Source organism: Cololabis saira, chromosome 13 (genome assembly GCF_033807715.1).
Source record: "Cololabis saira isolate AMF1-May2022 chromosome 13, fColSai1.1, whole genome shotgun sequence".
NCBI lineage: Eukaryota > Metazoa > Chordata > Actinopteri > Beloniformes > Belonidae > Cololabis > Cololabis saira.
In genome coordinates, this window is record NC_084599.1 from 15,304,822 (window position 1) to 15,321,409 (window position 16,588).

General features: G+C 45.1%; 1 protein-coding gene across 3 annotated transcripts in view; it reads right to left on the reverse strand.

The window, feature by feature from the left end:
• Window positions 1-3,516: 3,516 nt before the first annotated feature.
• Window positions 3,517-16,588, reverse strand: part of nhsa (Nance-Horan syndrome a (congenital cataracts and dental anomalies)) — a 69,348-nt gene continuing 56,276 nt past the window's right edge. The window contains exons 3-9 of one of the 3 annotated variants that reach the window (XM_061737919.1): window positions 16,125-16,252; window positions 14,989-15,051; window positions 13,108-13,300; window positions 11,171-11,302; window positions 7,403-10,198; window positions 6,079-6,202; window positions 3,517-5,506 (exon numbers count right to left, since the gene is read on the reverse strand). In XM_061737919.1, coding sequence (XP_061593903.1) covers window positions 4,879-5,506; window positions 6,079-6,202; window positions 7,403-10,198; window positions 11,171-11,302; window positions 13,108-13,300; window positions 14,989-15,051; window positions 16,125-16,252 — 4,064 coding nt within the window. In that variant the 3' untranslated portion in view covers window positions 3,517-4,878. Of the gene's footprint in view, window positions 5,507-6,078; window positions 6,203-7,402; window positions 10,199-11,170; window positions 11,303-13,107; window positions 13,301-14,988; window positions 15,052-15,335; window positions 15,384-16,124; window positions 16,253-16,588 lie in introns of all 3 variants that reach the window. The other 2 variants (XM_061737920.1, XM_061737921.1) reach the window with 2 other exon arrangements.

The following is a 16,588-nucleotide window of genomic DNA, read 5'->3' on the forward strand; positions in this document are numbered from 1 at the left end:
ATATTAATAACCTTTACAGCTGTAGCAGGATTGTGAGAGTATATTGATGGTCCCAGCAGAACATAAAAAATAAAAAACATGAAAAACAATCTTGTTTACGCCCTTTATGTTACAGTTTGCCATCCATCCATCCATCCATCCATGCATCCATCATCCATCATCCATCCATCCATCCATCCATCCATCCATCCATCCATCCATCCATCCATCCATCCATCCATCCATCCATCCATCCATCCATCCATCCATCCATCCATCCATCCATCCATCCATTCCATCCAAGGTAAAAAAGACAAGATAAGACCAAAACAAGATGAAAAGGGGGTCAGATCAAAGGTTAACATTGAGTTAACGTTTAACAGTTAAGGACTAATATTTAAGGATTAAGGATTAAAGGTTAGGGTTTCAGGGTCAAGGTAAGGACATCTCTTCCTGACAGTTTTCTTTTTGTTCTTACGTGGTTCCCATCAAATGTTCCTTATTGTCCAGTTAGTCTTCTGCACACCTTTTCCTCAAGAGCTCCCTCATGGTGGATAATAGATTCAGAAAGCAGGACATTTCTTTTTGTCACTACCCTTGTTCCTTTGTCACAGATGTTTCTTTGTGTCTTTTTTTAATTTATTAAGTCAGGAGACGGAATAGGAGGCCTGTTTAATGTTGCCAAGCAAGTACAGTATAGCAGTTTAAACTCTGAATGAGGCCTGCTGAGATATATAGTTAACTTATCCACAAAGTCAATTTAAGTTCCACATGGAAAATCCACATGAATGACAAAACTACAGTTCTTCAAGACCTGGAGGTTCATGTTTCCAGCTAAGTCATCTCGGTTACATAATCCAAATGAGGAGAGTATGAGACAAGATGGAAAGAGTACCTTTGAGAAGTGATGAATGAGAAGAAGGGGGAAGAAGGCCCCTGGTCCTGATGGCGTGCTGGTGGATGAATGAAAGTGAGATGGAAGTGAAGTATCTAACTACGGTTCACACTCAGATCAGTCGCTGCTTGTTGTCCCGAAGACAGAGAGGAAGAACAGAGGTGACCAGGCAGCCACTGTACACCAGACAGGCTGACTCTCTTCCTGCTTTTAAATCCTCTTATTCTCCTTGGCTTTGACTTTACTTTGAGCCAACGGTTTTATTTGCATTTTACTTCGTGGCAGGCTGACCCTCTCTTTTAAGTTTTTCCATCTTATGGTTTTAATTCTAGGTAGGCTGACCCACTCCTGGTTACAGTACATCTTTATCTTTTATTTCTTTTGGCTTTTTATCCAGTTGAGAGGTTGACTTTATTCTTTCAAACTGTGATCTGTTTCTCAGTTGTTTTCCCCTTCTTTCTTTCTTTTTAGTTCTCTGGGTGTTCAGCACTTTGAACAACTGGGTTGTTATTTCTAAGTGCTTTATGAATAAAAGTGAGTTGAGAGTTGCAGCATCTATAGAGGATATGTTAATGAAGATAGAGGAAAAGCTAACAGAAACCATGTCAAGAAAAGTGGATACAACTTGTGAGCAGCAGTGTTGTTTCATCTCAAGATATAGATTACAGATGCAGCGTTTGCTGACAGAGAAGTTAAGGGACGATCTCGAGGAGCTGCACTGCGTCTGTGTAAACTTAGAGAAGGCGTATTGACCGTGTTGAGGGGTGAAGTTTTAATATTACACGAGGAAGTCTGGAGTGGCGGAAAACTATGTGAGTTGGTGAGGTTTCAGGTGGAAGTGGGACTGCATGGAGGAGCGCTGGCCAAAGTGTGAAAAGGGCTGAAGAAGATGATCCGGACAGGGTGGAGTAGGTGTAGCTGTGACAGAGGAAGATGCAGATAACAGGGGGAGATGGAAACATTTGATCCACTGTGGCAACCCCTAAGGGGGGAAAGCCAAAAGTAGATGAAATGAAAAGTTACACAAAGCTCGCTTTGGTCAACGAAAGAAATGTGAGATATTCCGAAAGTAGAGAAAACACTGGAATCACATCTGACAGTAGTGCAAATAAACAAATTGTAATGTTCAAACAAATCCTGTTTCTGATTTGTATTTTTCTTTATTTTTTATAATTTATTTATTTTTGACAGCTCAGGTCCCTTTTAAACAAACTATACCTCTTTTGTGCACTTTATTTTTATATATTTGGCAGATGTATATTTGGCAGCAGTTTTTTGTGTTAGTTTTTTTTTAATCAATCCTTTGAGGGATGTTCAAGGAGCAACCTGTTTGTAAAGGTTTCTGAAGGTTATCTGCACTGTGAATTTTCACTCAGTTCTGTTTTTGAATAAATGGTTGGAATTTAATGCTTTTTTTTTTTATCCGATTCATCGATTAATCGAAAGAATAATCGACAGATTAATCGATTAATAAAATAATCGTTAGTTGCAGCCCTATCTGACACACATGTGTGCATGGTTTCTGATAAATGTACAACTCTTGGCATATTTCATCTCCAGTCTGTTGACACACATGACCTCACTGTTTAGCAACAGCAACAAGTAGCTGCTAACATCACATAAAACTTTAGATGAATGAAAGTTCACACACAAAACAGGAGCTCAGAAAAGACGGCAGTCACCTTCACCACAAACTCGGTCACGTTCAAAGCAGTCACATTTATTTATCTGTTTATACACATTTGCTAAGACGTCAGTTGTGCTAGCAGTTGGCTTTCGATAAGATTTACCACGGGATTTCCACAATGTTTACTAAAAAATAAATATAAGACAAAGTGTTCCACAACTCCAAAATATACAAAGGTTTGAAATCAATGTAAACTTTCAAAACATTTATTTTTACAAGAAACACTTCAGTAACCTTTGAGACAAGTCAGAAAAGTTTTGTGTATTTACAGATTTGTACAAAAAAAACCTCCCAACGGACAAACGAACAAAAAACAAAAAAAACCCCAACGTTAATACCTACAGTACAGTATGTGAAGGGTGACGTGATGGCCACAACTAAAGCGTCTAGTACCACGAGCTCTGCCCATCCTTTAGTACTGGGTCGTGTTTCGAGAACATTTCAGTCAAGTAAACGAGAAGAGAAAAGCGGTTCAGAGCCACTGACAGAATCATCGACGCACCCCGATCCTGAAGGGAAGTTCAGGGTGTTGTTGAGTGAAAGTTAAACAGCTCCACCTAGGGAGGTATAAATAGCTCCATGAACAGTAAGAGGCAAATGAAACTTCACAAACATCACTTTGCCAGTACAAAACATCTAAAAATCTTACGTTGGAATGAAGGTTCAGAGGCTCATCTTGTACCCTGTTGTATGTTTTTGCAGCTTTATGGAGTATTTTTAAGGTCTGAACTCTGTTGTTGTTGGCAGTGCATGTAGAGGACATGTGCTTGTAAAATGACTGTGAATAACAAAAGAAAGGTTAAACTGATTTGTAGCTCGTGACAATTCACGCCACATTCCAGGGTGTTTATTGCTTTCATATTTGTCTCTTCAACCAATGTCTCAAATCTCTTTTAAAATGGGTCTCTTATCACCAAAATAAGTATGTGAATAAAATCTGTTATTAAAAATACAATTAATTTGTTTTATCATTTCAGTTTGAGATTATTTAAAGACGTACATCTGACCTGGTGGCACGCTGGGAGCTTTGTCTGGTATAAAAAATAAATATATCTAGATTGTTTCTCAACATAGAAAATATGAAAGTCTATATTTTTTGGGATGGGGAGAAAGATTAAGGAGCATTTGGCAAATATTAGCAGCAAATGCCAAGATCTGGATCTTCTTTTCATCAAACACGATAACCTGGCTCAATATTCAACATCCTCCAACAGAACTGAAACACCCCCACCAAAAAAAAACAACACTCCCCTGCTGCTTTGTCACTTTAGTTTTTTTTCCTGTCAAGTAAAATAAGGCATCTTTGATCCTCCTGAGCACTTTCCACTGGCCTCTTTCAACAATTCATGAACATACCAAGCAAGCAAACCAGAAATGTCCACTGTTCTTTAATCGTGTGACCTTCGTATTCTCCCCCTGCCATTTCCCCCCCTCCGGCTTTTTGATCACGTTTTCTTCTCCCGCGGTAACACCTGCTCTTCTTCTTGTCGGTAGAGATTGTCAAGTCGGCTTTGACAGTTCCAGTCTCACCACTATTAACTCACTCATTTATTGCATCTCACTTTCAAAACGTTTTAGCGATAGCCTCTTTTTGATAGTATTATCTGGGATTTGGCCTAGAAATCCAGATGTGCTGCTGGCAGATTGAAATCTGCTCTGCAGAGCCGACATCTGTCCAGGCGTGGGGTTGATCCATCGGGCTAATCAGCTTTAAGAAGGACGAGGTAATAAATGCTCTAGTCGATGCTGACTATCAGCAATGTGAAAGAAAGGACAGAATTTTCTCATTTTTTTTGTCAGTCCTGATGTTCAGGCGGGCAGGGATGAAGATAATCTAACTGGCTTGAGAAAATGCACGAGTGTCTTATTGCATAGGTGTTCACAGGATGCATATTATTATTATTCTATTTTCATGAAATACCAACAAAGATCGACTAGTAATAGTTTTTTTTTCTTTCCTTAAATTCTGAAGATAAATCTGACAGCAGATGAGATTAAATGAGACGTGATGTGCTGTTGTCGCGGTGACGGAAAGCCACCAGCGAGGTTGGCTTTAAATGGCTTTTGGAACTGTGCCTCCAACTAACAAAATAATTCATACTTGTTTAAAAATACATGTTGAATCATTTTCTTCTGAGTAATCTGATTTTTCTAATGCCAACTTTTTCTGTTCATAAAAATTCTTTTAAGAAATACACTTTTTTTCCATTTTTTGTTTTTAAATGCAGGCACATTTCATAAATATTCTTTAAATGTCATTCTGGTCCGTTTGTGGTCTCTGTAAACTTACATGACAGCTTGGGCTGTGCTCTGCTGTCTACGTGGAGCCCTGTGACGAGCGGTCGTCGTGAGGGCTCCCGTCGGAGTTCTCCGCCTCTCCCTCGGAGATGGCCTGCATGGGCGCCGAGAACAGCCTGCTGCGCGCGCTGTAGCGGCTGCTGTTGGCGGGCGGCGGGATCCTGGGCCGCCCCTGCCTGGAGGCCGCAGACGTAAGGAAGGGTTTTGGCGAGAAGCTCTCGGCGTTGGCTCTGGGGTAGGGGCTGGAGAGGTGGTCTGGTCCCGGCTGCAGCTGCTGCAGCTGCTGCAGGAGGCCGGCGGGCTCCTCGGCCGCTCGGGGAGACTCCGTCAGAAAATCCCCCGCTGATTTAGGAGTGACGGGGCTCTTGAGGATCTCCGTGGCCGACATGCGGTAGCTGGAGTCCGAGCGGCTCCCCTTTTTAAGCAGCAGCAGTTTGAACTCTTCATTGGAGGTGCTGGACTTCTTTGCGTTCCTGTAGATGGGACCGGAGACTCGGTGCAGGGCCGGCGGGGTCACGGCAGGAGAGGGGGGCGCCGGGGAGACGGGGGCGCTGGTGGGGGGGGTGTTGGACGACGCAGCGGGGAGGCGGTTCCTCACCCCCGGGGACTCGCAGGAGTCCTTCCTTCCCAGCACTTTCCTCTTGGACCTGGGGAAGATGAAACCTGTGTGAGAAGCTCTGTAAACCCGGAGCGGACGTCAAGAGGACGATGTCCAAACACTCACCTATAGGGGTGGGCAAAAATATTGATACAGCAATATATCGCGATACATAGTCTCCCGATACGATATCGATATTCAATGTATGTATCACGATATATTGTCGTATCAATATTTTTGCCCACCCCTAGCTGCACTTTATTTTGTGATTTCAGTGTGGGTGAGACACTGCATTTTATTTTGAGTATTTTGTATCGAAGAATAATGCACACTGCACTTTTCATTGTGTTTCAGTGTGTTTTTTCATGCAAATATGTTGCATAATTAAAATGGAAAGTTTGAATTACATTGTTTTGACTCAGTCTGTCCAATGCATTATCACTATCATCTGATGTACATATATACAACTTGGATTTTAAGATGTGTAATTTTTCGGTGAACTATGTAGAATATCGCGATATATTGCATAATCGGGATATCGCAATTTGTATTGTATCGTGGCTCAAGTATCGTGATGCGTATCGTATCGTGAGGTCCTTCCCAATACCCACCCCTACTCACCTATGAATCATAGCAAACAGATCCTCAGTGGTGCGGGACTTGGATGGTGACACAAACACGTTGTCGTCCTCTGGTCTGGACTCATCGAGCAGCGGAGACGCTGAGTTGTCGCTGGCTGAGAGGTCTGCCAACAAACATTTTATATTTGTTAATGTAAAGCACCCTGAGATTACTATTTATAGTAAATTATCACCATATAACGATACTGAAAAGAAAAGATTAAAGGGGACCTATTATGGCATCTAATACCTATTTTAAACAGGCCTTGAATGTCTTAAAAACAAGCTTTTGATTGTTTTTGCTAAATAAATTAGAAATTCAGCCTCTGAGCCATGTCTTTATCTTCCCAGTCTCTAACCTCATTATCTGTGCGGGATTCTGAGTGGGCGGGGCTATGATAATGAGGCACTGTGCTGATTGGCTGCCTGAATGACGCGATACACCGCTACGGAAAAATGGCGGAAGCTCCGGCCGGCGGAGTTAGTTGTGGGTGTGGTTTCACGCATCGGAGGCCAACCGATGTAAATCGCATTTTGGTTACGTAACGACAGGAGCAGAATCTGAACGGCTCGTAGAAGCCACATCACACTGGATGGCTCATCCGGGCGGCTGTACAGACACTGCAGAATTTGGTTGCTTTCCTCCTTCTCTGAGTTGGCAGGCTGAGGGGAGACCACTTTATATATGTTTAAGAAAGAGAAAATGTGTTTTTCATAATAGGTCCCCTTTAAACTGTCAATTATTCTTGTGTTCACTTGTTTTGTCTAATTATGACACATAAAAGGGGAAGAAACTTGTTCTATGTAGTAAAAACTGTTTCAGGTTCAGTTTACTACTACTACTACTCCTGAGAGCAGGCCTGGTTGTAAAGTCTGATTCCTCCCCGCTGCCATCAGACTTTACAACCAGGCCTGCTCTCAGTAGCTAACGGACAATAATAACATGTGCAATAACCATATGTGCAATAATCATATGTGCAATATCCATGCAATATCTGTCTACCTCACACTCATTCTACCTGCTTTTTTGCACTGTTTTTCTTCCTTTGCACTATTTTTTTATCTTATATTTTTCATCTTTTTACCTCCACTGCAATGTGTATATACTGTCCATATATTTTGTAATTATATATATCTTTTACTTTTTTACCTTTTTACCCCCTTCCCCGCATGCATGCGTGTGTTTGTGTGTATATGTTAAGTGTACTGCTGCTAACACGTTAGTTTCCCCATTGAGGGAGTAATAAAAGATTATCTTATCTTATCTTATCTTATCTTATGTCTTTACAAGAATAAAAACGAGAATCAGAAAGAAGAAGAGTCACCTTTGCCGAAATCCTCCTCCGCCTCTGCCGTGGACTCGTCTTTACCGTCCGGCGAGGCACTTTCGGCTGAAACACCTGATGAATCGCTGTCTCGGGACGTCTCCAGCAGACCGTCAGTAGCAGGCACTTTGTCGGGACTGTTGGATCTCTTGGGGGAACTGTGCAGGACCGGGGGGGAGGGACAGGCGTCTTCCTCAGACGCTTCAGCCCGAGGCTGCAGGAAAGGCTCTGAATGTGAGCTCCAGTCTTCGGAGCAGGTAGACGTTTCGGCCGACTCTCTGCACGTCTTCTCTTCATCAGTGTTGGGCCTCTCAGGGGAGTCTGCCCTGCTCCGGTCCGAACACGGGTCTGGCAGCGGCAGCTCTGCACACAGACTCTCTGAAGGAGCTTCTGGGTCCTGCTTGTTACGGGTCTCACTCGTAGGCTCTCTGTCTGAGCTCCGAACGGAATCACGCGAGCCTGTCGAGGACGTGTGATGATGATGGGAGTTGTGCAGATGGGAACCTTTCAGTTCTAGAAATGGGCTACTGGGGAGTTTGCTGGTTATGCCCCCATTACTTTGTAGCCTGAAACCTGCTTTGTCTTCATTCCCATCTTTGTGCTCCTTACTGACGGATCTGAGCTGAACCGAGCTCAGCACAGACGGCGTGATCAACAGAGGGGCGCCGATCGCCTCTGACTGGGGAGGGGCTAGAGATTTGGCCGTCAATGCAGAGTTTTGCTTGTTCTGCTGAAGGTTTTGTAACTGGGTCCTGAAAACTGAGGCCGTGTTGCTCTCACAGTGAAGGGCACTTAAGTCCAGGTGGGAGGGAGGAATGGTGGGCAGCTCCAGCTCTCTGTCGGAGGTGGCTCCATCCTTGCAGGACGGCGACTGCAGGGACCGCGATGACAGCGAGGACTTCCTCTCCGGGACCTTGGGCTTCCTCTTGCCGCTCGCAGGGGAGAGCGGCCCGGGAAAGAAGGTGGAGGGGAATGTGGAAGTGGGGGTTTCCGACTGACTGGAGTAGCCGCTGGACGGGCTGGCCAGGCCCGCCAGCTTGTCCGGGGACGCCAGCTTGAACTCTCCCTCCACCGATGGGAGAGAAGGGGTGGTGGCTCTGGAGCCGGACTGGGACGTCTGGGACTCCGAGCTTTCCTGCGACTTGATGCATTCGATCACAGTTGTTCCCGTCGCCGTGCTGGAGTTTGATAACGATCGGTAGGGGTCGCTGGACTTCAAATCGTTCAGGAGCCACAGATCTGCATAGTCCGACTGCACGGCACCCTCGTCCTTGAACGACTGCGCGTCCGGGAAGCTTCCCCCGCCGAGGTCGGGTAGATCGGTCGCTCCCCAGGTTGCAAAGGGCTCGCGGGCGACTGAAGAGTTTTCCATGTGAGCTCGCGGGCCGGACAACGCCAGCTGCAGTCTCCTCTCCCTGGAGGATGAGGGAAGCTGCTGCCCGCATGAAATCTTTGGTTCTTTCTTATCAGGGATGTTTCCCTCACTGCATATTTTTCTCAAGGAGGAACTCCTCTTCGGGGGAGACGGCCTGGCCTTGGGTTTCCTCAAAGACAGGCAGCGTCTCCCCAGCGTCAGGTGACCGCTCAAGTCGGACAGGCTACAATCGGGACCGGGGGGTGCATAGTTATAGGTGAAGCTCCTGCTACCTTTCAAGCCGCAGTCAAAGTGCATGGAGGTGTAGTAGCCCTCGGTGTCCACGGAGTAGTGGGAGACGGAGTCTGCTTTCTCGGAGGGGGGTTTGTCGGAGAAGCTGCTCTCGCAGGTGGCCATGCTGGTGAAGCTGGGGCAGCCCAGGCTGCTGTCGGCCTCCCTGCTGGGCTCGGGGCTGAAGCCCTGGGGCCGCGAGGGCTCGGCGTGCGGGTAGCCCCACTCCCCCTCCACGGGCGTGCTGACCCCCGCCTCCTCTAGGATATCCATGGCCGTGGAGGAGAAGGAGCCGGCCCGCTGGGCGCGGAGGCCGTGGTAGTGGTCCAGCAGGAAGACGCTCTGGTCGTCGACGGCGTGAGGGCCGGCGTTGAGGGAGAGCTCGGAGTCACAGTGAGATGAGCCGGTGAGCGGCGGAGACGCGGCGGGGGGGATGGTCTCCGATGTCTGGGAGGGGCAGGTGGAGCTGCTGCCGCTCCAGTTCCCGCTGGAGGACTGGTGGTCCTCCTTGTGGTCCATCTGGCTGGCCAGCACGCCGGCCGCCGACACCGAGTGCACGGGGCTGCTGAAGGTGTCCGAGCTGGAGGAGATCTCACAGCTGCCCATGTCCGCTTTGCGGGGCAGCTGGGCTCGGGTGCGCTCCATCCAGCTGCGCTCCGGCCGCTCCAGCAGCTGCTTGTACTTCAGGCTGCCCAGCTGGTGCTCCGACACGGCCTGGTCGTCCGTGCTCTCCTCCTCGTCCTTGAGGATCATCGTCCTGCGGCCGCACAGGAAGCCCTCGGTGTTAAAGAGGGAGAGCTCCTCCTCGTTCTCGCTGTCGTTGTGCCCGTTGTCCATCGTGCGGCTGGCGTCTCTGGGGAGACTGCGCGAGCGCAGGCGAGCCCCCACGGAGGCGGAGTACATGGCGTCGCTGCACTCGGGCAGCGCCGAGATGTTTCCCGCGGAGTGGGAGAGCAGGAGCGAGACGCCCTGGGCCCTCTGGACCCGGATCTTCCTGCGAGACGGAGCTCCCGAGACCAGGAAGTCTTCGGTCTGGCAGCCCGAGTCCCTGGTGTTGAGGTGGCCGGCCAACTCCTCGCTGGAGGGAGTGATGTCGGCGCCGGCGTGAACTATGACCGTCCGCTCTCTGGAACCAGGAGAGTCATCGGACTCTGGAGAGGAAGGGAGCACAAGCAAGAACACGGAGATGAGAACACTCACAAAGGTTGTTATGGGTGGCCATGAATCACAGAGCTGGTGAAAAGACTTTTTTCTTTTTGTATTTCTTCCATCAATAAGTACGACGGAGTATTAGGGCCAAACTAAAACAAAAAAAAATTGGAAATTACGAGAATAAAGTCATAATATAATGAGAATAAAGTCGTAAAATTACGAGAATAAAGTCGTAATAGAATAAAGTTGTAATATTATGAGAATAAAGTCGTAATATTACGAGAATAAAGTCGTAAAATTACGAGAATAAAGTCGTAACATTACGAGAATAAAGTCGTAATGTTGCGAGAATAAAGTTGTAATATTATGAGAATATAATTTATGAGAACTCTAACAGGAAGAGCTTCTTCTCCCTGTGTTAAAATGAGGAATATTGAGCATCTTGTGAAGTTATATTTATATATTTATAATATATTACGACTTTATTCTCGTAATATTACGACTTTATTCTCGTAATATTACGACTTTATTCTCGTAATATTATGACTTTATTCTCATTACATTATGACTTTATTCTCGTAATATTATGACTTTATTCTCGTAATTTTACGACTTTATTCTCATTACATTATGACTTTATTCTCGTAATTTCCTTTTTTTGTTTTTTTGTTTGGCCCTAATACTCCGTCGTAAATAAGTAACTTCCTAAAAGACTGGCAAATAAAATATATGCTGCTATTAGAAGCTCTTTTACAGTTTTAACAGACAATCTTTAAACTTTAGAACAAAATTACAATGAAAAACTGAGACACCAGTGTCTTTTACATGAAATCTGTCAAACCATTTGGATCTGAGTGAAACAGAAACCACATAACATTCAGCCACAGACTTCTACGAGAGCAGTAATTAGGATTACGTCTCAGGCGTCCTGTATTTGTGAGTGCCAGGTATTGGAGGATTAAAGGACGTACCTAAATCTCTCTGCACCTGTCTGGGAACGCCGGCGACAGTCCTCCGTCTCCTCAGCTTCCGTCTCCTCTGAAGCACAGACTGTGAATGAACGAGCGAGCAGCGCACACTAGCATCTCTGTCAAAGCCCAGCCCTGCAAAGGAGACGGGACATGTGAGGAACCTTTGTTGAGCGGCAACGGTGAAGATTCCTCCTTTAACTCATGTTGTCACAGAGAGAAAAATAAAAAGGAAATTCAATACTTTGGCTGAACTAAATTAGGCGCTCCACAAAAATAGAAGTTACAGCGTGAGAAACAGTTCAAGATCTGGAAGAAGAAAACTAAAAAAAAATGTTGCTGGGTTTAGAAAACAAAACAAAACATAATGTTGCTGTGAATGCTCCTGCCCCTTATCTACTAATCTTCCTGCTGCTCCCGTCACATTACTGTCATGTGACGGCGAGCAGGGCTTTCAGCTCCATAGCGATCGCAGGACTTTGATTACAATGTGCATTTCTCGTCCCCGATGTCACCGACTCGGCCAGTGCGGGTGTACAGCGCTCCCCGGCAGTCAACGAGAGCGGGAGTAAATAACATCAAGCGGGCCTTTTCAGGCAACATGAACAGAACTAATTGGCATTCGCGTCACATCACGTCGCCTCTTTGCAGTCACAGGAAAAAAGCTTCAAAGCACGGGAAACAAAGTTCTCCGCTCACAAAGCATGACTTGCACATTGACGGCGACTCTGGTGCACGATCGATGCCTGTTAATGATGAAGATCCAGGATGAAATGCATTTAGATCGGAATATTTCTTTCTCCCAGAGAAAGCCAACTTTACACAAACATCGGAGCGTTAATGAGAAGTTAAAAAAAAACAGCAACTTTGAAGCGGAGACTGAACGGATGCCTGTGTGTCTCTATTGTGCTGTTCGCTCACTCGTTACACTCATTATAGTTGATGTATTTTAATCAACCGTGACTGTTAAAGACGCTTAGAAATGTAGAAAATCTGCTTAGATCTTTTGTTGCTGAGAAATGAGAAGATGGAAACAGCTTTCAAGTCTCAGTCAAGAGTGTAGAGACAAGATCATAACAGCACCAGAGTGCTGGCTCCTGTGACTGAGACAGAAACATGGATATGATGTTTGCTTTCTATTCATCACTTTCTTTAGTTCTTCTCTTTCAAGTCTCATTTTCTTGTGCTGCTTTGGCTGCTGCTCTGCTGTTTTATGTCAGCTGGCTGGCTTTACTTCCTGTTTTATTTCCTTGTGCATTAAGTCCAGATATGACTTCCTTTGGTCTCATCTCTCCTTTTTTCATTTTCCTCTCCTGTTTGCAGGGTTTATACAGCAATCCTTATGTTAAATTTAATACCAATTTAATACCTTTTTCACTACCTTCAGATTTTTTAAAAAAAAATGGTCACAACATTAAGTGTTAATCACGGACCTTTTAACATTAATACAGATTTTTTCATTTTGTGAATGACAATAAAATAGACTGCTTAAAATGTAAAAGGTAAAAAATAATACCAATTTAAAAAAAATAATACCTCTGACAGTGAATTTAACACTTTTAATGGCCTTAAATTTGGCAATTTTCATTTATCACTTTTTAATACTTTTTAAAACCCCGCGGAAACCCTGTGTTTGTGATAGTGTAGAGGGGTACGTTGTTGTATTTTGGTTTATTTATTCAGTAATTTGTTATTTTTTACCTCTGGCCACCCTGAAACTATCCAACAATCCCCCCTCCCGCTTGCTTTCGTGATGACAATAAATAAAACTTTGGCTGTTTGGAGCTTTAGAAAGATGGGCCTTTATGGGTTTTGTCTTAGCTACTTCTAGATGTGAAAAAAGGAAACAAAACCTTCCCAATAAATCATTAAAAAAAAAGGTTACACCCCTATCACAGTAAACAAATTCAGATGGAAAGCATGAAGTGTTTTAAATTTACCAGTCACATTAATAGGGATGACGCATGAGGTGATGACTTGGGAATTGGTTTTCATTCTCTCCTCTGGAGTGGGCAGCGGCAGGGCTTTAGACCAGTTAGTCTGCTTGTCCAGGGTGGAGGGGATGTTAGGGATGGGAAACTTAGACCGGTGACCTAAAGCCACCCCGTCAGTGTCGGGGTCAGAGGGCGCAGCCTGCAACAGATGGATATTTGCACGGTTAGACTGTTAGGGTTTGGTGGCATTACGTGAAAAGTGGAGACAAAAACAAAACAAAGTCAGCTTTGGAGAGGGTCGTACGGAAAAGCGTAGTGATTGAAGTCAAGGATTATGTTGGTATTGTCAGAGTGTCTACTCTGGCAAGAACAGAGGAGCAGATGTAGAGATTAGAGTGGTATTAATCTGCAGCCAGCAGCAGACTGCTTACTGACTGAGCAGAGGCAAATCAATACAAATACCCTCCCAAGGCTGAGTTTCATGTTGGAATGCAGTGAGTAATGGAAATTAAAAGCATGCTTCAGAGCAAGAGGAGGGAAAGCACAGAAAACAATCAGAGAATTAGCTCAGAGTTTTCATGCAAAAAAAGAAGAAAAGGGAACCAAGTTTGCAGAAACAGACCAATAAAAGGTTAGGCACATCCTGTGCAGTTTTTCAAGATTTTTACTATTTCTGCACCAAAAAAAAAAGGAGACATCTTCATTTAACTGCTGTACAGGACAGAAACGTGACCAACAGTGTAAATTGTGACTTCCAGTCTCGACGTGCTGCTTTGGAAACTCTTAAATCATTCCCTGAAAACCTCTGGTATCCTTGCAAGTCTCTGGCAAACGAATGTCCGTGTGGAAATATTTAAAAGGGAAATACTTCACGGCAGCATTCCTCTGAGCTTCAGGATCAGCCAATGCACAGCGCTCCCCCCTCACACTTCTCCACACTCCCGATCCTTTTTCCACGGGCCTCTTTTGGTCGCTATCTATCACTTCAACGTTATTGCTACATAAATTCAGGGTATCAACATCTTACCTCGAGCTTCCAACAGAAGGACACACATGAGACTGAGTGATTCTCAGGCTCAACTAGTTCCCACCTCCACAACCCGACAACCTCCCACCCCCATTTAAAGCCAGCTCTCTCCAGCCTTTGTCCTCTGTGTTCCCAGCAGACCAATGAGGCTCTGACAAAACTCTGGCCACAAAAGAAACTGGTTTCCTTGGAAACTTCTCCCAACTACGAGAAGAAGAAGAAAAAAAAAAAAAAATCAAAGGGGAGACCATTTACAGCTGATCTGTTTTGAGAGCGGTTCCCGGCGGTTTTAGGAGTGTCTGAGAGGCAGGATGAGCCAGATGAAGAGCGGAAAGAAAGTGACGGTAAAGAAAGAGGAAAAGAAAGAGAGTGGAGTGGCAGTGTTTGGGTGTTTGTCCCTCATCCACCAAGCTCACTTATGTCGTCTGGTGGGCATCGAGAATGATGCATCTCGTGAAAAAAGCCTCTTAAATGGGGGAACATGAGGCTGTCAGCTGTGCAGGGAAACCGCAGCACCGAGGGATTATGGGTAATCACAGACGCAAGCTTGGAGAAGTTAACCCTGTCATTAGAGGACTCCAGGCCGAGAACATGGACCTCAGTCAAACATTCCCAGCATACTTCAGAGCTAAAGCCTGGCGCTGCGAATGCGCCCCGACACACGTGGGTGAAACTTCCTGCACTATCATTAGCCCGCTCTCCTAACCGGGTGGAGCGGGCCGCTACGGCGGCCTGGGGATCTGAGCGGGGCGTGCATGTGAAAAGAATATCATTATGTAAATGAGTGGGAAGAAAACAAACAAGAACAGGTGGAGTGAGGCGTTAGATGCAGCACTCAGGAGGGAGGGGAGGACCAGTACCTTTCTGCTCCAGGGGGAGAGGCGGCAGCATTCGGTGGGGGAGGAGGAGCGGGTGGATGCAAACTGAATTTTGCAAAAAAACAACAAAAGCAAACAAAAAGACAAACGCATAAAAATCACAATGATGAACATGGATATATCCGGCATGAAATCACAGACGTAAAACAGGCGACAGCACGGGGTAAACCTGGTGGGACCGTGACGGACATGTGGGCCATGTTTATAGTACATTTAATACCACACTGATGGGATTAAATATGAGTTCATGGCTGTGAAATGAGAGATGGTCCATTTTCTGTACATACATACAACTATATCAGACACCATTCAAACACGTTCCTATTTACCTCTGCTTGTGCTAACTGTGTGCTCGCATCTCTAAAATGCTTCTCTGGCTGCTCAGGGGGGAAAAAGAAAGGCAACTATCACAACAGAGGTATTTGAGAATCTGGGCACAAATCACATTCAAAGCTACATTTCTCACTTAAAACAGTCACGTCTAAAGTGACTGAAAACAGATGTTACGAAGCTTTGCAGACTTGAACATGCAGAGAAAGTTACTATCTCCACTAAATGAGACAAACCTCATCCAAAATGTTATGACCACCTGCCTAGTTTTCATGGTTGTGAAATGTAATGCTGCCAAAACATCTCTGACCAGTCAGGGCACGGGCCGATTCATCGCACACCAGAACAGATGGTTCTACTGGTGCCAAATGGCTGTTTGGGACTTGTTTGTTGCAGGGTGGGGTTTATGGATCGGGCGTGCTTCCGATAGATCCAATCAGATGCATCATACCGGTATCTGAGGGCTCTTTTCTGTTCCTAGAGTTGCTCACAAACAATTTGGCCACATCCTCTTAGTGTTTTGCTGACGGGACCTGCAGCTATAGGAAAGGACTGAAGTAAATTATTAGGAGGCTGGCAAGTGTCAGAGTAACTCCCAGGCTGTCCCCTCGGACCGTTGTAGTAACAAGATAGGCAGTATTTACCGGCGGGTGGTCATAGCGTTATGGCTGACTGGTGCTGTCATCAGAGACGTCACTTATGTAAATAAATAATGAGCTTGACATTTCAGTTTCTAAGCAATAGATCTCTGTGACATCAAGGAGAATTTCTAAAGCTAAAAGTCTCACCGTAGCTAGACTTGAGGCCCTCTTTTCTTGCTTGCGGGCGATTTGAGGGGATGGATACAAGGGCATCGGTGGCAAATCCGAGATGGTTACTCTCCGTTCCTTTCTGCCTGATGGTCTCCTCTGGGGATCTAAGGCCAAAGCAGACGTTACTAAAGACAAACTGAGGTTCCTACCGAGACACACAATAGAGAAGAAGAAGAAGAAAAAAGATGCACAAATATGATGATGTAATTAGAACTGGCTTTGTGGAAGTGAGGATGTGGCGTGCAGAGGTGTCAAGTAACGAAGTACAAATACTTTTTACTTACCTTACTTAAGTAGAAAATTTTGGTTATCTAAACTTCACTGGAGTAATTATTTTGACGACTTTTTACTTTTACTCCTTACATTTTCACGCAATTATCTGTACTTTTTACTCCTTACATTTTAAAAACAGCCTTGTTACTCTATTTCATTTCGGCCTT